This window comes from Epargyreus clarus, unplaced genomic scaffold (genome assembly GCF_041222505.1).
Source record: "Epargyreus clarus isolate Ecla_fem2 unplaced genomic scaffold, WU_Ecla_fem_2.2 ptg000029l, whole genome shotgun sequence".
Classification (NCBI taxonomy): Eukaryota; Metazoa; Arthropoda; class Insecta; order Lepidoptera; family Hesperiidae; genus Epargyreus; species Epargyreus clarus.
In genome coordinates, this window is record NW_027332235.1 from 2,837,533 (window position 1) to 2,851,778 (window position 14,246).

At 34.4% G+C, this 14,246-nt stretch overlaps 1 protein-coding gene across 3 annotated transcripts; it reads left to right on the forward strand.

The window, feature by feature from the left end:
* The first annotated feature begins 646 nt into the window (after positions 1 to 646).
* LOC140754247 (probable protein phosphatase 2C T23F11.1) lies at positions 647 to 13,948 on the forward strand. 3 transcript variants are annotated; one of them, XM_073089205.1, is made up of 8 exons: positions 647 to 795; positions 3,351 to 3,541; positions 4,030 to 4,127; positions 4,717 to 4,866; positions 5,538 to 5,718; positions 6,631 to 6,722; positions 7,253 to 7,426; positions 13,317 to 13,948. In XM_073089205.1, exons 1-8 carry the CDS (start codon positions 770 to 772, stop codon positions 13,410 to 13,412), a joined length of 1,008 nt encoding a protein of 335 aa, XP_072945306.1. In that variant the 5' UTR covers positions 647 to 769; the 3' UTR covers positions 13,413 to 13,948. The 3 variants fall into 3 exon arrangements, with proteins under 3 accessions (XP_072945306.1, XP_072945307.1, XP_072945308.1); XM_073089206.1 differs by lacking the exon at positions 13,317 to 13,948 and adding an exon at positions 8,659 to 8,921; XM_073089207.1 differs by lacking the exon at positions 647 to 795 and adding an exon at positions 1,054 to 1,184.
* The last annotated feature ends 298 nt before the right edge of the window (positions 13,949 to 14,246 follow it).

Sequence of the window (14,246 nt, forward strand, 5' to 3'; positions counted from 1 at the left end):
AATTTATTTATTTTCACAGGTGTTGTTTCATTAGTTCATCGTTGCAAAAATTCTAGAAGGCGGAAATATCGTTACCTACCTACGTGATGTAATTTACTGATAAATTTGCATCAGCTAATCTAATTTATTACAATAATAATTTATATGTATTATTTTCCGCATTTTAAACTAGTTCTTTTATGTTAAAAATGATATCTTAAGAATATTTTTTAATTTACTTATCATAACTAGATCATTAAAAGTTTTACAGAATTATTCTTGAATTATTATTTGTATTAATTATAAGTTTTTATTTGATAAGAAACATTTTTTTCTTACGCCGTGTTTACGTATCTATGTAGTTTATGTAGAGCCTTAACAGTACTTTTATGATGCAGTGACTTTTGAGAACAAGAAAGGTATTTAATAAATTAATACGATCAGTTTACTTCTCATAAAGTTTGCAGTGTTGCAGTTTTTATTGTACCAATGCGAATCTTATATTTTTTTTGTTCATTTCCTAGCTTTTTTTATATTATAATAATGAAATACTTAAAATGTTTAAAATTATCGCTTTATCCCACTGGTAAATAAACTATAACGTTTCTTTGCATACTGGTTGAAAATAATTTAGGAAATAATATTTTAGTTGTCATGCAATGTAATTTAATGTCAATGCACACTTGAAATTCCAGTTTATTTTATATTTTTTTGTAAATGTTGTGGAATAGTTTTATTTTATCTATTAAAAATTTTAGTATTTGATTCAAAGTGAGAATATTTTGCAATTATGTTTACGGCTTCTAGAATGATACGGTATGTTGTTTTTATAGCTATTATTATAATTAATCTGAGAAGTTTAACTCCTTTTGGATTGCAGTGGAGGTTATAAAAACGAGTGAGTTGTCACATGATTAATTTTAATTATTATTTGACAGATTTGTTTCTCTTTTTAATATTTTGTTTGGAATAATTTAAATGATTGAAATGAGCTCTATAGTTATATTTTGTTGCACGAATCTGAACTTAACAACAAAAACATTTTGTCTATGAATGTCTTGTCTATTATTCGATCGACTGTCTATTTGACGTTTCTTTGATATTTACATGATCGAATTTTGTAAATTTACGCACTTTTGAAATCATTGAGTGTACAAAAAGTGTAATCGTTTGTTATAAAACAGATATCAAGAGGAATATCTTAGGTTTGTGCTAAGTATAGTGATTACAATATTTGGAAGTGCAATGCTATAGAAGTGTCCATGGCAGTACATAAGATCATTCACTGCGTTATCTTGTTTTGTTTTTATTGTATTAAGATACGTGATTTAACGAATCTTAACGATCTATTATACTGAAAATATTATTTAATTACGAATATACGGTAACGTCGGTGCGATAAAGTGAAGATAAGTGTGAAATTGTGTTATATAAAAACATCAAAAGTATGTATGACATCAGACCTTAGTCATTAGCGATGGTTATTGGGTTTTTATTAGCGTCCAGAGGTAATGGAATTCAGCTTGATTGGTTCTAGTATATTTGAAATCTTTGAACAATAGTTTGATAAACGAGATGATTTGTCCACTATTCAAACAGTCCAGTTTCGATGTGTGTGTGATTGTTGTTTGAATGAAGAATATTAACTAAAAACTATTAGAAACAAAGACTTCAGTGTATTTTTTACAAAATTATTCAAATATTTGTAACTTTCGTAGTGCTAGCCATACTTAAACACAGCAAAATAAACTACAATTGCTAGTTGTACTTAGCCACCACTGTTAAACAAAATAAATACTTTAAATAATAAAGCATATTTCATTGCTATAAAAGAAAGGTGTTAAAACCAATCCAACTTCGCGGTGTAAGAGTCAAATAAACATGTCTAAAAAAAATAAAAATAACATTTTTTTTCACATAACGGTTCACAATGTAGTCATTTATGAATGGCAAAACGACGTAATGCTATATTCAATATTTCACAAGTTACAAAAAAAGAAATAACGTAAGACCCACTTTCGACTGAACCAGAATAATGTATTATGCGTTAAATTAGTTTTAATTATCATGTTAACTGTTAGATCTATAACAACGTATTTGCAAAAAATATGTTTTTAATCATAGATTATTGTATGTCCACAATATCATCACTGTATCATCACAATATCATAACTGTATATAATCTCTATTAATCAGCTGGCAAAGTTTGAAATGGCGAATTGTGACACTATTTTTGCTCTCTTGTAAAATTGACAATATGTAGATACATTCATCTGACACTTACACCGCGACTTGGGTGGTATCACTGTCACATATAATTCTAAGGTGAAGCAGTTCTTGTTTTGGTGGAAAGGTGTGGTTGTTGGCTAACTGAGCTATGGCATCACCATCCTAGTCCTCGGCTGTGGCAATGCATCAGTGTAGGGGTTTCAGGCAGAAGCCTTAGTTTTTTTTGTTATGGCAGTGACTGCTTACGGTCAGATGAACTGAATAATCTTTACCTACTTTTATCTTATAAAAAAAATATATGTTCAAATTCGGATTACTAATAGTTTTGTAAAAATAATTAGGATTCTGCATCTTTGAACCGGCCCATGGGTATGATGGGTCTAGGTGATCTGCAATGGTGATCATTCAATATTTCTTACATAATATTTGAATTGAAGAAACCTTGATCAAGATTCGCACAATAGAGTTGTTCAACCTTAAAGATAGCTGAAAACACTTATAACATTTATCCTTAAAGCAATGTTTACTTTAAATGCAATCGGACGAGGCTGATGTAACTGTTTAACTAGAATATGTATCATGTGTATTAATAATCATAACTAGACAAAAGTTAATATATACGTGGGCAGATCCAAGATTTTTTGAATCAGCAATGACTTATACCGCTTACACCTTCTTTATAAGTTGATTGCTAACAAGATAACTGTTCATTATTGACTTATACTTATTAATATTGGATTTCATTTAAAAGTAAATATATTATGAGATAATAGTAGTAAACGAGCATGCAGTATGTTTCTATGTGGTTACTATCAGTAATCACCTCCTTGTAGCCTTTTAGGTGCTAGAAGCTTGCTGATGGTACGGTAGTCAGAGAAAACTTTTGGTTTGGGGAAGATCTTTTTTATGTAGCGATAGGATGTTCACAGGCAGCAATAGGAAAATGATCATATTTGTTGACATATTAATGAGAATACTTTTATAACAAAATCTTGTATTCTTCATCTGCCTTACATAACATAGCGTAGCTGCCATTGCAGCGATATTTGAAATTTTGGAAGAGCTGGAAGAAAAAAATTCTAAATTTAAGACTCAAATGTAAAATTTGAGAATGTCTGATGTAAAGTTCATCATTATTCCAGCGTGATGGGGCAAACCCTCTCGGAGCCGGTGACTGAGAAGCAGTCGTCGACATGTCAGGACACGCGGTACCTGGTCGGCTCCTCCTGCATGCAAGGCTGGCGGGTGTCGATGGATGACTCGCACACACACATTCTGTCGTTGCCTGATGACCCCGGCACGGCGTTTTTCGCGGTTTATGATGGACATGGGGGTGAGTGAACTTATTTTTCAAAATAGCTGCAATCCTTGTACGGGATAGTTGTGTTCCTTTGAGTGGACAGGGGATTTTTCTTACAATTGAGGTGGTTTTGAGTAGTTTCTACTACATCAGTAGTAAATTTTTTCTGGATGCTTTTAAACTGAATATAACACCTCTAACAACATTGAAAACAGCTGAGACTGTGCACTCCAAAGCACGGAAGCATGTTCTGTACTTTAGTACAATTGCAGTACCCCCGGTATGAGCTGTATCTATGATGCCAATTTACTTTGAGTTACAGTTTTTAGTATTTAATTAGAATTCACTAGTTCCGCTGAAGTTTATATAAAAATACTGATGTGAACTTACAAAATTTGTACTCCATTTAATGGAGTACAATTCACTATTGGTCTCAGTCATTATCTAACTTTAGAGATTAAGAAATGGTGCTAATGCAATGATAGGCAAAATAAATTATTGTTTATGTATGTTACTTTCAGGATCAAACATAGCCGAATATGCAGGGAAACACCTACACAAGTTCATCACGGCCAGACCGGAGTATCACCTTGGTAACATCGAGGAGGCGTTGAAACAGGTACTATAATTGTAGATGTGCTAACAACCTTAGTATGTTTACCTAACAATTATTTGAACGTTACGGTAATGATCTTGTTAGTGGGTTGTGTGAAGTGAATTGATTGGGTATGAATTGCGTCATTTGTAGGTGATGTTTTATGCGGTGTTGATATATTGAATAAGCTTTTTTTCGTAATAGAAGTGGCAGACAAGCAGTCCACCACAGCAGTCCACAAGCAGTCACATAAGAAAATAGTCCTACCTGACGTCTGCCATAGAGACAGATTGCTACCCCTGAGGACTAAATTAGAATGCTTGTGCCTCCTGAACTGACTTATGAAGGGTTCTACCGTACCGTACCATACCTTCAATATAGGATTACAGGTTTCCTCACATGAGTTTTAACTTGGTGTTTGTCACTGCTGTTATTTGCCAGAAATGATGTGGAAGTAGTGCCTTTGGAGTAAAATCACGAATAATTCTACCATTTTCAATACAGGTGCAGTTTCTCATATGAGTTTCTTTAAACTCATTGTTTACCTAACAAACAACATTGTGTTAACAAATTTCCTGATGTATTGCCCTTATTCATGCTTTGGGGTTTCCAGGGATTCCTCGACCTAGACCAGGCGATGCTGGAGGAGGACATGCAGGAGAAGGTGGCCGGCAGCACGGCCGTCGTGGTGCTCATAAAGGACAACACGCTGTACTGCGCCAACGTGGGCGACTCGCGCGCCGTCGCCAGCGTTAGGGGCGGGGTGAGTGCATAATTGATTAAATAATTGGCCAAGTGCAACTCGAACTCGCACATGGAGGATTCTGTACCACCAGTTTTGTAAATTTTTTTTTAATGTATCTATCTTCTGAACTGTAATAGGTTCAGGAGAGAGAGCTCTGTGATAGATGGACAGACAGCGGAGGTTTAGCAATAGAGTTCCGTTTTCACCTTTTGGGTATGAAACCCTAAAAATGAGGCTTTTATAGTTTGAAAATTACTTTACACTCTGTTTTTATAATACTGAAGTAGCAAACGAGCATGCAGTCCACCTGATGGTAAGTGAATACTGTTGCTTGTGGCCATCTGTTATTAATCCTAGATTAGAATAGATCCTAGAATATATCCTTTCTGAAGTTGGCTACAGATGCGTTGCCAATTTAACCTTCAGTTTAAGTTGGAACATTTCAAATATTGTTCAAAGTGAAAAATAGCAGTTCTTAATACTACCATTACTAGACAAAAATAGGTGTTGAGGTGGTGCTTCCGCAGTCGAACCACCAACAATAGTTTTACCACCTTAACAGTTGCTTATCAGAATTTATTTTTGGTTGTACCATAATTTGCTCCTTGTGTCCTCCATAGTACTGATAAATGTCGTCATTAGGTCTAGGTTTCATGGTATTGATATATGTTGTGACACCCAACCTCTAGGTGGAGGTGCTGTCGTACGACCACAAGCCGAACAACGAGGAGGAGCTGCGGCGGATCACCGCCGGCGGCGGCTGGGTGCAGCTCAACCGGGTCAACGGCAACCTGGCGCTCTCGCGGGCGCTCGGCGATTACGTGTTCAAGCGGAACTACAGGCTGTCGCCGCGCGACCAGATCGTCACAGGTGACGTCACGAGCGATGCATGTGGGGATGTGTGTGGGTGTGTGTGAGCGCGTGCGGGCGCGTGCGTGGGCACGTTCTTGGGTATGTGTGTGTGAACAATCGTGTGAACATGTGTTAAAATATTTTAATACTTCGACGTGTCTGTGTCAATTTTAAGAACCATGCTGCACGTCGTGTGTGGTACAGTCGCGAACACGTGAACATGTAATATTAATAAAATAATGTATTAAATTATTAACAAAACAAGACAAGACAAGGAGTTATGGGAGCTGGGCGTCGAGGAAAGAATTGCAGTCTATTTCGCGAATTGAATTAATTTTTATTTTATACGACACAAATTTTACACAACTTGTAATAAAATAAAAAAAAAAAATCATGTGATAGGTAGAGTCACTTTCCGCGATGGAGGTGAACTGTTCCCATGGTGGACGGCCACCTGCACGTGGGACGCGCCTCGTCAGCGTTGGCCGTTCCGCGAAGACACGATGCAGCGTGAGAACGGTGTAGGGCTGGCGCGATGCATCCTTAACGTGTAGGGCTGTCCCTTACACGTAACTAAGGCGTAATGTGCCTTGTCAATATTATTATATAATGCGTGTTGTAGGTTTATGTGACTGTACGTTTGTGTGTATACTTGTATAGTTGCAAGCAAGTATATGCTTAAGTTTATCACAGTTTGAATGGTATGAGTGACTGTACTTGTATAATTAAACAAGCTATGGCTGGTGAACATATGACAAAGTTAATGACTGATATTAATGATATGATAATTAAATTAATAAAAATGAGTGAATGTACTGTGGTTCGATCAGTTGAATAACGAAGATTATTTTTACAACAGATGTGGTTCATCAAGCTGAACAAAATATATAAATAATTAAATTGTTTAACTTATTATTTTGTTACTTGCAGCATATCCTGACGTGCAAGTACGGCAGCTGAACGACGATTGGGAGTTCATCGTGATTGCGTGCGACGGTATATGGGAAGTGCTGTCTAATGAGGTAAGTTTTTATTACAAGACATTGATTTCCTATATTTTTATTAAAAACACGTGCACAAAAGTCGTGCCGCGTCGTGCCCGTGTTTTAAATAAAATTGTTTGTTAGTGAATGTAGGTAATAAAAATTTAAAATAAACGAAGAAGACAATGTGTTCGAATTTAAGTGTACTGGAGTATTTTTTTCAAGTTTCACGTGATCTAGAGGTCTTGAATGCCTCAGTACAATTTGCCCTAGTATCACGTGCCCTAGAGTTGTTTGCCTGAAAGTCGTGTGCCCTAGAGCCGTTTGCCGGATCGTCATGTGCCCTAGAGAGATTTGCCGTAGTATCACGTGCCCTAGAGTTTTACTGCCCGAAAGTTCGTGCCCTATAGCCATTTGCAGGATTGTCATGTGCCTCAGAGAAATTTGACCTTCTATCACGTGCCCCAGAGTTGTTTGCCCGAAATCCACGTGCCCAAGAGTTATTTGCCGAATTGTCACGTGCTTATTTGTTGGATCGGTATGGTGATCGCCTATGGTGACGTTTGCAGGAGGTGATAACATTTTGCCGCGTGCGGCTACTGAGCGGTTGGGAGCCGGCGGCGGTTTGCGAGGCGCTGATGCAGCGCTGCCTCGCGCCCAACTGCGCGACCGGCGGGCTCGGCTGCGACAACATGACCGTGCTGCTGGTGTGCCTGGCGCCCTTCCCCCGCCCCGACCTCGTGGTGAGTGTGCGGTGCGGTGCGGTGCGGTGTGGTGCGGTGCGGTGTGGTGCGGTGCGGTGCGGTGCCAGCACTGTGCGAGGCCACATGCAGCGCTGCCTCGCGCCCTGTGCTTTACAGGCACAGAAATTGCCGTGTGTGGCTAATAAATGACAGGTAGATGGCAGCACTGCACGGCGGTCAGTGACTATGCGAGCTGTTAAGAGGCTGGTGTAGCTGGGATCTTCACATTGTGGTGAATGTTCCCAATCGCAGGTGATATTTTGCCTGTGGGGCTGTATAATAGCCAGGAGGTACAAAAATTATGCCTCTTCCTCGTTACGACCTTATGGTGAGTGTATACCCTAGATGAGTACTATTTGTTCCGCGCGTGAGCGGCTCCCGATGCTTCGCACTTCGTTGTCCTGGTAAGTGGAATCAGATACCTTAGATGATTAAAATTTTCCGTACGTGGCTGTAGAACGCCTGAGAACAACGACGTCGTGCCCGTTCACGGTATGGTAATACTCGTATGTAAGATAATTGAGTAGTTTGGAACAAGAGGCGCAACCCATTGCGCTTCCATATTTCTTTTTGCCGGCATAATCGTCTTCTAGACAAATCAACCAATGAAATTTTTGTTGGCTATCTTTTTTCTCTGTACACACAATTTTATACGTCCAAGAAAAAAGACAAGTCAAATAAACATTATTGCCAGTCTTACACAACGATTTCGCATGTTCTACTCAGTAAATAACCAGTAATGCATGCGTGTTCTGTATGCATTTTTGTATATCTTAGGCCTATCGTAGATACACGCTTGATGAGTTCACAGATTTATCCATAAATTAATCCGTTAAACGGTTGGGCAGATTTTTATGTCGTTTAGTCTCTACGATGGGTCTTCGATGCTATGCATGTGATTGTGTCGCTTACAATATGCTCTATTTTGCTATTAACACATACATTAATACGTCTGAAGATAACATTTAAACGCCCTATTTTTATATTACTATTTTCTCTTAGAAGCCTCTAAATTTTAGAGAAATTTAAGAATAAATACTTAGAATTAAAGTAATTTATTAATAATAATTTAAGAGATATAAGTCTACATGTTTAAATATACATCAATTTATAGCAAAGACAAATTTTGAGGCCATCTAGTCCTTAAAATATATGGACATATTATGACTACATTTTATGGTAGTTAATTTTATTTTTATGAAATAAGTATTAAAGGCAAATTTTCTTCGCAGTCCGCTTTCAAATGCCTCGATACGCCGCGCCCTACGTACTGGACGATGCCTTCGAGGCGGTTCTCTTAATTATATATATAGTACACTCCACGCACAAGACTTATAATATTAAAAACGGAGCGTTTTAACCGCCCATTTCAACTTGTCCTATCCTATCTGTGATACGTATAAAATTGGCGATTTGTTCGACGTCATAATCATTGAATTTATCAATGTATTAATGTTAATATTCTCCTATAAAGCCAAAGATTATATTCAGTTATATATTATTGACTAAAGATGACATTTTAATTCGCATATATTATATATATAAAATATATTTTTACTGTTCAAATAAAATAAAAAATATCTATTCCTGCCGGCAATACACATTCGAATTATGCATTTTTTTTTGTTTACTCTACTTTTTTAATTATTTTACAATGTTATATGTATTTTAATGATGACTTATGATAATGATGATGATTAGTAATGATGTAGTTTCTTCTCTTAATAAAAATATTGGGCGGTTGAAACGCTTTGTTTGTAAGAAGCCATAAACTCCAGCGTGTCTCATGAACTGTGATTATGTGTGTCTACTCAATAACCAATTCGCCGGTTGCACCTACTGTAAATTAGAAAGATGCTATTATTCTATATGCTATAAAACGGTTTGCTACAATATAGTCGAAATAGTCCTGTTGTAATAGCTATTTATTCTCAATATATAGTTTCCAGGAACGCTACAAACGGTGCGATCGGCTTTGTTGGAAACTTGGTCGTTTTTTTGTTATTATTTTTATATTTTCTTTTTTATGTTGTGGCCGTTAATTTTAAAATCTTATACTTTATGTTTTGATTTTTATTTTCAGACCAAAGTACCTTAATAGCTCCGCTATAAACGTTATTTTTCTATTAAATTTTTTATCTACATTTACATTGACATTACTAAATTATTTGAGATTTAAAAATTGACCGGTTAAAAAAAGTAAACAAAAAATCTAAACATATTTTAATGAATCTTTAAATTCTCTTGTACAAAAAAAAAATATAGGAATTTTAGTCCTTTTCAATTTATTATGAAATATCTGAACACAACGAACGAAAATATAAGAGACAATTCACTTTATATGGTCTGTGGTTAAATGGAATCATGAATAAATATCCATGTCGAAAGTAGAAATAAAATATAATTATAATTACACACTTGACTCTATAATTTTAGAGTATTTTTACTTATAAAGTAAGACTGACGTGTGCCATTTGAATGTGTACTTTCGTTAAAATTATGTGAGAACTTATATTTTTTTCATTCTATTCTCTTAATATCGTCACTCTCAAGATATTTTGTTGTTTTATTTTTAATTTAAAAATATAATTTACAACAACAATTAAAAAATCTGTGATAAATAAAGCATAAAAATAATAAGCATAATAAATATTTTAACTAACATTGGCGAGGGGCAAAATTGCGAGGTGCCATATAGAAAAAAAAATCTATAAATGGATCAGTTTGAAATGATCTAGTCTGTCGAGAGTTGCTATATTTAAAAAAATAAAACTTGAAACGGAGTATGATGAAAAATATGAATAAGACTGTTATTGTGCTACGTTTTTAAGTGTGTACGTTTTAATATACTATAAGTATATATTTTATATCGTATACAAGAATTGAAGTCTCAAAATTTGCACAAAAAATCACAAATGTCGTTTATTTTTTCTAATAAAAATATTATTTGTGATATGTAAACGTTCCTTTTAAAGTCCGCATTGGATTTCAATATACAGTTTAAATACTAATATGTATGTTGTCCTATAGAATAGGACAAAAAACTACTCTAATACTTTGACATACTATCTTTTTTCATTTAAGGATATTTTTAATCTGTGTTCTAACATGGCTATTAAAATTAAGGTTTTTGTGCTGTCTGCATGTGAACTTTTTGTACTGGGATGATTATTATATTTGTTTTTGTAACATAATAATGTTTTGTGCATGTTATAAAATTACCGCATGTATATGCCAGCTTTCAATATATAAAACGGGCGATGTTTTACTGTTGCTAATGTTACGTACGGATGTATGTATATTATCTGTCTTTTACATAGATTAGTAAAGATTACTCACTCCTGACAAGAATATGTACCCAGTTTTGAGAATTGAAATAGTTGCGTAAAAAAGTTTTGCCACGGCTCCGTGCTAAAATGTCCCTAAAATATTTAAAATAATTATTTATTTATTATGTAAATTACGCAGTATTAGTTATTTATTCGTAATTTTTCTCTAAAAAATGTTTTTATTTCTCAAGAATTCAAAAAAAGAACTTACTAAGAAGCTGTTTGTGGCTTCATTCAATTTCAAGGCGGCGAAGTATCTTTACTAATCTATGGTCCTTTAGTATATCAATCATTAACGTTGTCGTTTTTATATGTTTAGTCATAAGTTCATACGATTCATGAGTAAAATTTAATGTGCTTTTTAAATTTTAAAGACGCTATAACAGTTATAAAGTAAATATAACGTTATACACGTTATATTGCTGTACATGTTATATTTGTAATCGTGTTGTACGCTGAATGTTTTATGTTGCTCAATGTAACATGTTACATAGCTAAGCTATTATCGTTATAACATATTAATATATTCTATTGCATCATTAACTCATTATTGTACTAGTGCATGTCATCGATGTTATATTTTTTCTATATAATATACAGGGTGTGGTATGAATAAATTATTGCTCTGTAATTAATTATGTTTGGTAATTGAAAAGTACTGCATGTCATTATCTTAATTTTTATCAGTCATCGATTAATTATGAATGGAAAAAATATAAATCTTTATTATAGTAAAGATTAAGTAATTCAGATTAACGTGATGATTTGTTTTTGTGGTTTATCGACACCCTGTATAATTTTATTGTAATATTGCATGTATAATTTAATTACATCTGTTGTCAGTCATGCTTGCCGCAAAATTATTATTTTTACACTGCTTTATAAACATTTTCACGTTGTGTTTGCTTGCAATAAACTTTTAAGAAAATAAATGGTCGTTTATTTGTAGTTAGTTTCCATGATTTTTTTATTATACTTAATACAGAAATGCTGTCTGCACTGACAGCCCCATACTCGTATTTGTCGCGACTGTTATTAATACGTAATATTGTTGTGTATTAAGAGCACAAATATCGGACTTAGAAGGGATATCTGAATTCATTTTGTAAGGGCGTCTGCTTAAATGATGCGTATGCATTTGGATAACTTCATAGCATAATTAGATACCAATACTCGTGTAGTCAAAAAATCGTTTCAGGTAAACACACTATACGAATATTTTGTGCCTATTCATTATCACCATGAAAAAATACAAAAGATACAACAGTATAATACAATATGAACATTTGCAAAGAAAATAGTGAAGAAATGAAATATTTTTTCGATAATGTATCAGGCGTTGTGTTGAAAAAATAAAAACAAAAGCCGACTGCTTAAAAATATGGCCAATGGTCACTCCCAGATTTTAGGATACTTTAACGGCAACTCGTGTTAAAATTTGTTAAGTTGTTATGGCTACAGGGCTTGCCAAATAATGAGACATACATACTTACATACATAAATAGTTCGAAAAACATTACCCTCCTCAACCGGATGAAGTGTATTACCACATTAAAATTGAATGAAGCCACAAACGGCTTATTAGTAAGTTCTTTTTTTTAATTCTTGACAAATAAAAACATTTTAAGAGAAAATTTACGAATAAATAGCTAATACTGCGTAATTTATATAGTAAATAAATAATTATTTCAAATATTTTAGGGACATTTTAACACGGAGACGTGGCAAAACTTTTTTACGCAACTATGTCAATTTTCAAAACTGGGTACATTTTCTTGTTAGGAGTTAGTAATCTTTACTTATCTATGGTGTGTGCATGACCCTAATTTTGAACCATTTTATCGCATTGTTGCTGGGTCGTTCTGGTATGTACACATATATCGAGCGGTCCCATTATATCCCACAGGGTAACAAGGCGTCAGTGACTAATCCTAGAATTCATAGACAATAATTGATTACAGACATCCATGGAAAGTGACCACTTAACGTCAGGTGGACTGCACTCCCGTTTGCTATTCCTGTTAAAAGTGGGTGTGATAAACTTCTTTGGCGTGACTAAAATAATATTAATTCAAATTAAAATTGTGGTTTTACCCGTTCCTAAATTATTGCAACCGACCTAGTAGTGTATTAAAAATTACAAATTTAATATGTCTACTTTGTTAACGGATACATTTGTAGTTTTCTTGTGATGGTGTGCGCGCGTGTATTATAATTTCATTTTTCATCTTTAAGTATAATTAATTTATTATTTTTTAAATATAAAAATAAAATAATAAATCTGAAACGTGTATAGAGAACCTATTTCTATGGCACTATTTATTTTATTCAGCACATTTATAAAACATATATAAAATATTAATAAATATGTATTATTAATATCTCTATTGGGGGTTTTTAGACTGACAGTCGATCAACCTTACTCATAAGTTTTAATATTTCGACAACAAAAAACATCGTACTTTAAATCACCACATTGATCATCTATTCACGTTTGAACGTTTTTTACTGCCATTATGATAAAGAGTCTGTGGTAATAAATTGAAACATTGTTCTTCCAGGAATCTCTTCCAACAGAACACGCGCTAGACAACAAGTTCATGTCAAACATGGAGGATCTACTTTACGTTGAAGACGAAGAAGAAGACCTGAAATAAGACTTCTGTAAGAAACTGTAAATGAGTGTATATAGAACATTGTAGAGGTATCATTAATCTTTTGCCAGAAGCTTTGGAAGGCTACATGTAAACGGAAAGCGATTTTTCTTATAAATCAATAAGAAAATCATAGGAAATTCCAAAAATCTGTAGAAAGTATTTAGGAGTCTGTAAAATTAAGCAACGATTTTAATCTTGTAAATAAATGACTTTAGGAAGTGTTCTCTAAAGATAATTTGTATCTTTCTCTAAAGATCCTAGGTGTATTGTGATGCACTTTATGATTATGTATGCTTCCTAACCACGCCTGTGAACGGTGTGTGTTACAGGCTCTTTAATTATGTGGCTGTGACGAGGCGTGGCATAGTGGTTATGGCAATAGTCCGATACGCAGAGGCAGAGGTTGATCCTAGCAGGCAGCTACATAATGAATGAAATTGTTCTAAGTAAACTGATCGGTTTTCAGAAGGGTTTTATTTCCCGCTGTTTCCATAGTGTTGTGTTTTTAACGGTACCTATGAATAAGCACTGCTTTGGGCTCTGTGGCTACTATAAGAACCTTTAAACCCAGGTGGTCTTAAGACAACTCTGACGGTATATTCTGACATATAGGTCTTATTGTTTTGAATAGAAATCAAAGTGGATTCCATGCTTCTGGTTCAGAGATATTTAAAAATTCTACGCATGATTGCATTTTCTACATATTTTTATATTTTACTTGTTGGTTTTATGATTTTACTACTACCAAGAAGATTGGCTTAAATGTGCCAAATGCAATAGATTTTGTAAAGCGTAGAGGTCTTTAGATTTTGTATTTAGTTTTATACTATTTTG

What these genes read in the sequence shown, in the direction of transcription:
- LOC140754247 (XM_073089205.1), top strand. Translation starts at nt 770, where the DNA reads ATGTTTACGGCTTCTAGAATGATACG. An exon ending in ACGGCTTCTAGAATGATACG is followed by an intron (nt 796 to 3,350) that starts GTATGTTGTTTT and finishes TCATTATTCCAG; the next exon opens with CGTGATGGGGCAAACCCTCT. An exon ending in GGGAAGTGCTGTCTAATGAG is followed by an intron (nt 6,723 to 7,252) that starts GTAAGTTTTTAT and finishes TGACGTTTGCAG; the next exon opens with GAGGTGATAACATTTTGCCG.